The sequence below is a fragment of the Tetranychus urticae genome, chromosome 1 (genome assembly GCF_039701765.1).
Source record: "Tetranychus urticae isolate SD_2017Ah chromosome 1, NJAU_TeUrti_SD_1.0, whole genome shotgun sequence".
NCBI classification, from domain to species: domain Eukaryota; kingdom Metazoa; phylum Arthropoda; class Arachnida; order Trombidiformes; family Tetranychidae; genus Tetranychus; species Tetranychus urticae.
Genome location: NC_142958.1, coordinates 25,539,191 through 25,548,955, shown reverse-complemented (window position 1 = coordinate 25,548,955; position 9,765 = coordinate 25,539,191). Strand labels below are relative to the sequence as shown.

Sequence of the window (9,765 nt, the reverse complement as noted above, 5' to 3'; positions counted from 1 at the left end):
ATTAATAACACTTGGACACTTATTTTTTATTCATCAATGTTTTATTGTTAATATGTACAAAATGTTTGATTATATTACAGTGTTTTACAATTGTAATACATTGTATTCATATAAAAGGGTCAACCAGAAAAATAATGTTTGTTTTTATTTCTCTTGGTCAAGCAGATTGCAGTGATTCTGTTAGCTGAATCATGTTTTAAGAAAATGAGGTGAAATCTAGGTTCGTTAATCATTTAAGTCAGTGGAAACTTGACTAAATTGAACAATGGTTGCTGGTCAAATATGTTACTAATGGTTATGGACTTTGGCTTTATTTTTTAGCAAAAATTTTGCATGGAGAGACAAATGGTCGGAACCAAGAAAATTGTTTGGAAGGAATCCTATTCTATCTATCTGGTTACTGTTCAATAATCTTTGATAACCTAAAAGTTTCAGATTGCTTGATTTGGTATAAAAGATGTAATCAACCATACAAGAACCCTTTTCATGGTGAGTAGTGACTAATGGTAAGTTAAAATTATCTTGTGTTGGATAGACTGATGAAAATTTGAAATTATGAGATATGGAAGACGACTCATTAACTTCATCTTTGTCATTTTTTTCCTCCCAGAGAAAATCTTCTCGTCTAAGTTGCTTGATACCATTTTCGTCCCTTTTATCACTTTTTTTATTTGAGCTCCTCCAATTATTGTCGTTCTTTACGGAATCGATACTTTTATCGATCTCAACAAATTGTGTTGAACGATTGATACCAGTTAGATTAAGATCACAAGGACGACAAGGACGGCCTTGCTTCAAATCCTGTCCAGAGATGTCTCCAGAGAAATATCCCGAAGTATTCAAGTAACCTTCAGTGATGAACTTATAAAATGGTGAGTCAGGTTGAGAGTTCATGTCCCCACAAAGAATAACATTACATTGATTTTGTTCGGCAGGGCTCAACTGATTGATCAATCTATCTAGCTCAGCCAAAAGCAACCTGATCTGCGCCAACTTGATATCACCACGAGCTGGATTGAAGAGAAGATGAGTAGTGGCTACAATTAATCGACTTGAAACAGACTGATTGTTACTCAATTGAGATGGTTTGAGGACCCCGATTATTGCTACATTATCTCGATCTAAAAGGTGAGTTAGATCACGGCGGCAAAATTCAATTTCTAGATGGTCCAATAAAGTAAACTTGGATGTTTTATAATAAAGGGCACAACCATCATATTTAGATCCAGTTCTTTTTTTATAAAAGCCAACATATCCTTGATTGTTGAGAAATGGTTTGTAGAAGTGTGCATGATGGTTTGAATTAACTTCTTGAAGGCAGATAATATCTGGATTGGATTCATGTATTTCTCGGGCTAATCTTTGTCGCCGAGAATGCCAGTCTAGAGCACTTCGAGGACAACCATGATAAAGTTGAATATGTTGTTCTAACAAGTCTTGAGATAGAATATTGTAGGACATAATAGAAAATTCAACATTTCCATTGCAATTGTTTCCATTTCGAGCTCCTCTAATAGAGCTTTGATTCCTATCAGGCACTTGATTGCGAGCAAAGCTGTTGTTTTGCCAGCTTCGTCCGAGATTGGTTAAATGCCATGAACGATTGGTATTGTAGAAATCTTGAAGCATATTATATGAAGAGCACTTTTTAACCAATAATAACAATTTAGATGGCACTTTCAACATTCAGATACTCATATAAATGACAACAACATAAATATCACTTTAATATATACTAAAAATCTAAAACAGTTGAGATAATGATGTTATGATTAATTGAACAAATAAATACATGTCAATGTTTCCTCCTCGATATGCACGATAAACATATGTAGAGATGAAGTTGTTTACTGGTAACCAGGTTACTCTTTGGATTAACCTGACAATTGAGGGAAATTCAAAAGAAGGTGAAGAGATTAATAAATTGAATACTTCCTATCCAAACATTAGTTGGCGAGTAAGCAAATGGAATAATTTGACTTTTGATTTTCTATCTTGGTGCTGTACAGGCTATCAACAATTGTTACTACTGGTGAATTTTTTTCCTACAAATTCAAGCTCGCCATAGTTTCTAAAGCATTGTTACTAATTCATCGAGTTTTTCAGATCTCAACTCTTCTAATTCAATGCCAATAAAAGAACAGAAACAAAATTAATTAGATTTGCTAATTAATGCATAAATAATCTTCATAATGCAAGCTTCATAGGTTTTTAAAAATACACTGACAAGAGAAAATATTCGATTCTCTCTGCTGTTAAACACTTGAAAATGGGTAAGGGTATACAAAACCCCGTGAGCTGACTTCTTCTATTCTCAAGTCTCAGCTAGCTGAGTCGATATTCCCGCTGATCATGATAATCGGCCTAAATTTAACTGATTATGGTTTGAATTGTTTAGATTATTGTAGTCAGGACTATGTTTAGCTAGTTCGAGTTGAATTAAATTTGATTTGATTGTATTAACTCATGTCAGCCATGAAAGCTGATGCCTTAATTAAACTAGTTTAGACTTGAAAATAGAAGGTGTTAATACAATCAAATCAAATTTAATTCAACTCGAACTAGCTAAACATAGTCCTGACTACAATAATCTAAACAATTCAAACCATAATCAGTTAAATTTAGGCCGATTATCATGATCAGCGGGAATATCGACTCAGCTAGCTGAGACTTGAGAATAGAAGAAGTCAGCTCACGGGGTTTTGTATACCCTTACCGATTGTAAATCCTTTCCAATAAAATATAGCAATTTGATTGAATGAACTTCAAGCGTATCATTTATTTGTCATTGATGAAGTTTTGCTGTCCAACTAAACGGACCTAGATATTTAAAAGAGATCAAACGTTTAACAATGGGAATAAATGAAACCGTGTTTTCGGTAAAAAATTAGAAAATTTTGAAAATATTGAAATAACATTCACATCTCTCCACACTGCGATATCATGACTTGGATTTTAGGTTTATTATTAGGGCCAGTGGGAACGTTTTCAATTTTTCTCATGACCAGCAATCCATCCACTATTCGTCCGAAAACAACATGCTTGCCATCTAAAAATTCACAAGGAGCACAAGTAATGAAAAATTGGCACCCATTAGTATCTTTGCCGCTATTAGCCATTGATAATAGCCCTGGTGAATCATGGCTAAAATCAAAACTTTCATCCTGAAATCTGCCTCCATAAATACTCATTAATCCAGTACCATCTCCATTGACAAAGTCACCCCCTTGGATCATGAAGTCTTTTATCACTCTAGAGGAAAAACATGACTGATTAGAATTATTGGATATCAAAGTTTTTGAGTAATGAATATACATTTAATTCGAGTTTAGTGAATATAACAAACCTATGAAAGAATGAATTTTTATATCCAATAGGCACACCATCTTTTTTGTACTCTCCAGTGCAGAATTGTCTAAAATAAGTAAAAGTAGACACAAAAATTAATATCAATCTGGGTCAAATCAAGAAAAAAAACAGTTACCTGAAATTTTCAGCCGTTTTAGGAGTAATATCAGCAAAAAGTTCAAATTTAACCCGACCAACTTCAGTTGTACCGATTGCAATATCAAAGAACACAACAGGATTATTAGGATGTCTCAATGATGATTGAATTTGACTCCAAGAAGACATATTGTGGTGTAAGATCGAGTTGAACTAAAACTGAAATTTCGATTGATACAATTCTGATACAATTACTAATCAATTAAACCTTGTAATGACACAAGAACAAGCATTTAATCATTTGAAACAAAACCAAAACAATAATCAGCAGAAAGCATTAAATTGTAACCATAACAACTTCTACATCAATCAACTTGTAAGATGAATAAAAGATGGCGCATGAAGCCATTTAAATCAAATCGGTTAATCAAATCAATTACAAAGGTACCTTTTCACCGTCTAGATAATACCTGACCTACATGTCCAGTTATAGCCAACTCATCGTGATTGGCCTCCTTGCCCGGAATCTCTAAAACCGAATAGCTATTCAAGGAAAAATTATCACCGTTGGAAAGTTGAACAAAGATCACAATTGCTGGATTCGTAATGTTTTGTGAAAAAAAATTAATTTTAATGTTTCATTCTCTTTACCAGTGTTTTAAATATCGACAAAAATTTGACCAAACAGCTCGCAATATAATGAGTGATAGAATAATAAAATATTTACATTTATTAAATAATGACTACAAATTAAATTTTACGTTAAATAAAGCCTTTATTGATTGCGAGGTATGCGTATTGGCCAAATATACATTGAAGTTAAAATTTTACACATGAATCCATCTTTTAAACTAGATTTGCGTTATATTTAATAAAATGAATGATGAAGATGACAATTCAATACAATTGGAATGATAAAATTGTAACTGCAATGAAAGTTTATCATAGAAGTGGATCGCAGCATTGACTTTTTGAAAATCTTGTTTAAGTGGCTCCTTTTGATTTGGATTGAGGCTAAGAAATGATTGATTCTTATATGAGAAGGTTGATTTAGTCGTCGGACAGCTTCTGTTTAAATTTACAATCCAATGATATTATTAGCTAACTATTGGCACATAACATCAAGTAAAGATCACATCAAGCATTAGTGTGGTCATTTGAACATCACAATCAAATTCTAGCTGCTAATTCAATAAACATATTTTGATTTGAAGTTGATTAGGTTGTAGAGCTTTGATGATAAGAAATTTCGAAATGTATGAATTTTACTCGTCAATTTTCATTTAAATTAGACATTGCCTTTCTGAAATATTCGATAGTTTTCTTGAGTCCAATTTTTAAAGAAACTTTTGGAGTTCAGTTCAATTCTCTTCCAGCATGAGAAATATCTGGCCGTCGTCGTTGGGGATCATCTTCAACATCAGTAAAAACAATTGAGCTACTTCCTTCTCTTTCTGTAATTGCTTCCGCAATTTTGTCAGCATTTTGTATAATTATTTGCGGCCTGAAGCTCTCTTGTGAGTTGTAAGTTTTATAGTAACCTCAAAGGCATCTGTTCAAACCTATTAATGTTCTGGGAACGGAAATATATTCAATACTTGTTGCATTTGCTGTGTTTGCTTTTGGGTTTACTTTTGCAAATTAATGAAAGTAATTTTTACCATGAATAAAAGCATAAAACGCAACAGTTTTAGATCTCAATAAACTTCACATGAAATTCGTAAAAGATACATCTAGGAGTTTAGTGATCAGAAAAGCAAACATTTATAAAATCTGGTTCTAAAAGCATAAAGGCAAGATGGCGTAAAAAAACTTCTATCATTCCACCAAATATGATAATAAATTAAAACATGGTCAAGTGTAAATGAAAGTTTAACTTATTCATTTTTCAAAGCAATGAATCTCCTGCAAAAGTTGATGAATTAAGCTATGAAAACTTGTCATTGACAAGTGGCATTTTAATTACCGATAATAAAAGCTTGACTTAAGTTTGTGGCTAGTTTGATTTGAAAAATTAAGCTTGAACCAGAAAGCAAACATTTTTATAGTTTACTCAAAACTCAGTTTACTCTATCTTAAAATTGCGTTTTGCTATTGATTATCAAAAACTTTGATTTCAGTATAACTTCATAAATATTTAAAAAATTCATGTTGCGAATTGCCTTAGTCAAAAGGTAACTACCAAGGAACAGGTTTATTACACTAGTAACACCATGCTTCTTGACATGATCAGCGTATGTTTGAGTATGCATATTAAGAGCAGCCTGGAAAGAACAATAAATATTGATGTATGAATTAAACTTAATAATCACTAATTATTCCACTAATTAATCCACTTGATAGCAATGAAAGGACTTGATTTAGCATTATAATATCATCTTTTTAGAGTTTGTTTACTACTTTCATTGTTTATTTCAACATTTGATCAAACAAAATAATTTTTACGGAATTTTCACCAATGAATTAATACATTCTCTTGTACTCAGTGACAATTAAATTCCTTTTGCTTTAATTTTAATGCCTGAAATCTTGGTGAAACTCGAATGGAAAATACGATTTTTACAGCCTCTTACTTTAGTTAACCATTTAATTACAGTAGTACAGTAACCCAGTACAAGAGAATATATTATTCATTGGTAAAAATTCCGTAAAAATTATTTTGTAGAAAGTCAAGAATGGACTGACAAGTGAGACAATTGTTCAAATATTGCTTGTACATTTCTGAAACTGTTGCGTTTCATGCTTTTATTCAATGTAAAAAATTAGTCTGATTAATTTGCAAAAGTAAACCCAAAAACAAACACAGCAAATGCAAAGAAATGAATATATTTCCGTTTCCAGAACAGTAATAGATTTGATCAGATGCCTTTGAGGTTACTATAAAACTCGCAACTCGGATGGATGTAAATCATCAATTTATCTCAACTCGAGATAAACAAAGTTAAAAAACGATTTCAAAATGAATTTTAAAATGTGTTTAAGCTTATTTATTTTTGCTTTAACAACAACTAATTATGTTTCTACGCAAATTATTGGTATGCCAACGAATGGCTTGACTAATCCAATGAGTGGTCAAACCAAGTTAGATCCTCAAGCAAGCGATGGAAACGATGGCATATCTCCATTAATGAAAGTTTATATGGACGGTCCAATGCCAGTTACTGTGACTGAAGTTCCTGAAGTTAGTCCACCTAGGAAGACCATCCTAGGATATCAAGATGATCAAGCCCCATCTTTTGGATTAATACACGACCCAGAATTCGTCCCAGATTTGGCTACCTTCGAAGCAATCATCGAATTTCTTGAAAGAAAAGGAAAGCTCGAAGGAAACCGGCTTCTTCAATTCTAATTGTAAACTCGTTAAAATAAAAGTAACAAAAGCTTAGAAATTTTCGATTTATTTTCTTAACCAATCAGGATGATTTCATGACTTTCTATCCAATTTTCATTCATCATTTGATAACATAATTAGCGAATTTTGGTGAAATTCGCATTAGTTTTTCAAATAAAATTTGTAAATTTAATTAAACATGGGCTTCTTTGGGAAAAAAGGTTGGTCATGGACTTATTTGCGAATTGCAAAGCTGATTTGAGGTAAAAAATCTCGTGATGTAATTTATTTTTGATGATAACTTCTCAGTTAATTATTGTTAATTATGCTGAGAACACTGCGCTAATTTTGATAAATTTTTCAAGTAGAATGGCTGAGTTATTGAAATAAAATCGCCATTCTTAAACTTTTTGCGTGTACTGTAATTTTGTGAAATACAGGGCGATTCAGCTACTTACTTTTGTTAGTAAGATGTTGAACGCTAATAACTCTACAAACAGAGATACTATCAGCCTGGGAATCAAATATAGTGAGTTTGAGCGACATTTGTTTTTTATGTTTCAAGGACAAGGTAATTAAAGGCTATTTTTTGGAAATCGCTGCTGCTTCTAGAGGTCAATCTGAGGTCATAACATCATTTTTGAAGACGGAAAGTCTTACTGATCAAGTTGTGACAATCTGTCATCAACCATGCTTGAGTTATTGACATTTAAGTTTCCGAACGTCGTTATTTGAATTTTCACTTTTTATGGAAATTCGCATTTTTACGCACATTGGGGCTCAATCAGTACTGAAATTCATTTTTCATATGAAAAATGATAAATTCTAGTTTCCAGTGAATGTTTATCTAACTATCCATCAGAATTCAAAGAAAAATCAACTTGTTGTGAAAGAAGCAGAGTGGTTGCAGAGTTATTAGCGTTCATCTTACTAAGTAGCTGAATAGCCCTGTGGATTTTATATATTGTGGCCTGAAATTTTCGATAGGATACCCTGTAACTTTTGCTCAGGTTCGTATCAGCAGCTAAAAAATGAGACTCTTTATTTACTCGACGAACTCTTTCGAGCTATAGAACATCAAAATCAGTTTGTATTCTCCGTGAAGTTTCTTTGTAAGGACATTACAAATTAAGGATCGGATTCCTATTTCATAAATATTCAGGATATCAATTAGTCCTTTTACAGGTGATATCATCATGTTGTTTATTGTTTATACATGTACACGAAATGTATGATATGTAATGTATCAGTAATGTGTAGTGTATATTCAACTATCAGTTAAGGTTAGTAAAGTTGTTAAGAGAGGTCGACACTAAATACACTTTGGTGGTTCAAAAATGGTTCGTTTGGATGAAAACTTTTCTATTCGTTATTTTCCCTTCAGATAAACTGTTTCTCAACTGTTCAATGTCTCAGCTGCTCTGAAGGTTCTGAGAATTTGATTTTCGTTGGAGAATCAGAAGCAGAATTTGAGATAATAATTAAATTTGGTGAAAGAAAAGGGTCGAGCTTGCCCGATATGTGTTATAGTTAACCCTTGTTTTAGCACTTACAAACTGTTTTCTGTTTATTGTGATTTTTTCATTAATGTTGATTAAAGTTTCCAATGGATTTATATTTACAATTTGTGATTAAACACGGCAACTAGTTTAACCAATTGGCTCATGTAACCCACAATATCAACCTGTAAATTGGATTAATTGAAACAAACTCAATTGTCTCCACTCTCAGCAGATGCAAAAGACAACAATCTTTTGGATAAAAATAATGTGCTACCATTTTTTTCTAGCCTTTAATTAGTAATTTTTCCCTCTTTTTCATGTTACAATCATTAATCTACAATTTAACAAATTTACAATTTACTGTTAACAAGACCATTTACTAAATTGAATGTCTCAAAGTTAAATCAAATCAAGTGTTGACTTGAGTTACAAGAAACAATCTCATAAGTCAACAGCAACACCGCCATCAACTCAAGAGCAACATTAAAATTTAAAATCTAACTGTTTACATCTAATATTAATTGTAGCTAGAATCCATCAACCATAGTTACAGTTAAATACAAGCCAATTGGAGGAAAAGAGGTGAAAATGTTGCTTCAAATTGAAACCAATTTTTGTCTAATGGTTATTCAATTACTTAAAATTATTTATACTCTTCTTGTTGTTGGTAATGTTTCAATGGTTAAAAGTGTATCCGGAGTTCCTAGAGTGGTTAAGATAGGTAAGTTTAAAATCAATTATTCAATCCTTTCCTTTGATTGCCAATTTCCAGCCATTTCATCCTTCTTTTAATCAATTTTAATGTCAAACCCTTCATGTTAGATCCTTCAAGATATCCCATTTTACCTTAAACCTCCCAACAAAAAGTGATTTCACTGATGACATCGATAACAATCACAGACATAAATGAGAAAATCAAAAATTCTGATTAATGTCAGAGTAAACAATCTCCAACTGTTTAATACACTAAAGAAGCTTTCACCAAGAAATTCACAGAACGGAATCTGAATTTCGACCAAAATAAATGGCAAAAATTGTTTCACTCAAACTCCAAACTCAAACGACCAAAGATAATCAGTAAAAGCAATTTTTGATAGCCTTTATCTTTTCCCAATGTCAATCTTCTGTATATTTTGCCCCTAAAAACCGGTCAATTGGTTGATCTTATCCAACTTTAATCTCTTCCAACCTTACTGGTTAACCAATTGTGTCTCTCATTCATTTGCTTTTATCACGAATGGCTTCAAAATTATCTCAAAAATTTGATTGCAATTTGGTTTTTTTATCCAATTCCTGACAGCAAAATGAACGAGGAAATTAAAAAGTTGCTTAGTTTTGATTAAAACCCAGACAGTATGATAATGAGTTGAGTTGAAACAGAATGGAATACAAAAAGAAAGGATTTAGAGGATAAAATGAAGGGTAAGAATGTTGATGACTATAATAATGATCCATAACATGAAATGTTTACAGCGATTAACAATGAGC

At 32.1% G+C, this 9,765-nt stretch overlaps 3 protein-coding genes and 1 long non-coding RNA gene across 4 annotated transcripts in view; 2 read left to right on the top strand and 2 right to left on the bottom strand.

The window, feature by feature from the left end:
• Positions 1 to 22: 22 nt before the first annotated feature.
• LOC107364530 (RNA 2',3'-cyclic phosphatase ANGEL2-like) lies at positions 23 to 1,757 on the bottom strand. The gene has a single exon (XM_015931905.3). It carries the CDS (start codon positions 1,684 to 1,686, stop codon positions 289 to 291), a length of 1,398 nt encoding a protein of 465 aa, XP_015787391.1. The 5' UTR covers positions 1,687 to 1,757; the 3' UTR covers positions 23 to 288.
• A 588-nt stretch (positions 1,758 to 2,345) lies between these two features.
• Positions 2,346 to 2,717, top strand: LOC149094838 (uncharacterized). The gene is made up of 2 exons (XR_016198011.1): positions 2,346 to 2,523; positions 2,685 to 2,717. It is a non-coding gene; the product is annotated as an uncharacterized LOC149094838 (long non-coding RNA).
• A 37-nt stretch (positions 2,718 to 2,754) lies between these two features.
• LOC107364650 (peptidyl-prolyl cis-trans isomerase H) lies at positions 2,755 to 3,755 on the bottom strand. The gene is made up of 3 exons (XM_015932080.2): positions 3,485 to 3,755; positions 3,347 to 3,415; positions 2,755 to 3,252 (listed from the first exon to the last, which is right to left on the bottom strand). Exons 1-3 carry the CDS (start codon positions 3,631 to 3,633, stop codon positions 2,919 to 2,921), a joined length of 552 nt encoding a protein of 183 aa, XP_015787566.1. The 5' UTR covers positions 3,634 to 3,755; the 3' UTR covers positions 2,755 to 2,918.
• Positions 3,756 to 8,149: 4,394 nt separating this feature from the next.
• Positions 8,150 to 9,765, top strand: part of LOC107364614 (glutamate receptor ionotropic, kainate 2-like) — a 58,638-nt gene continuing 57,022 nt past the window's right edge. Inside the window, exon 1 of the mRNA XM_015932041.3 lies at positions 8,150 to 8,998. Coding sequence (XP_015787527.2) covers positions 8,866 to 8,998 — 133 coding nt within the window. The 5' untranslated portion in view covers positions 8,150 to 8,865. The remainder of the gene's footprint in view (positions 8,999 to 9,765) is intronic.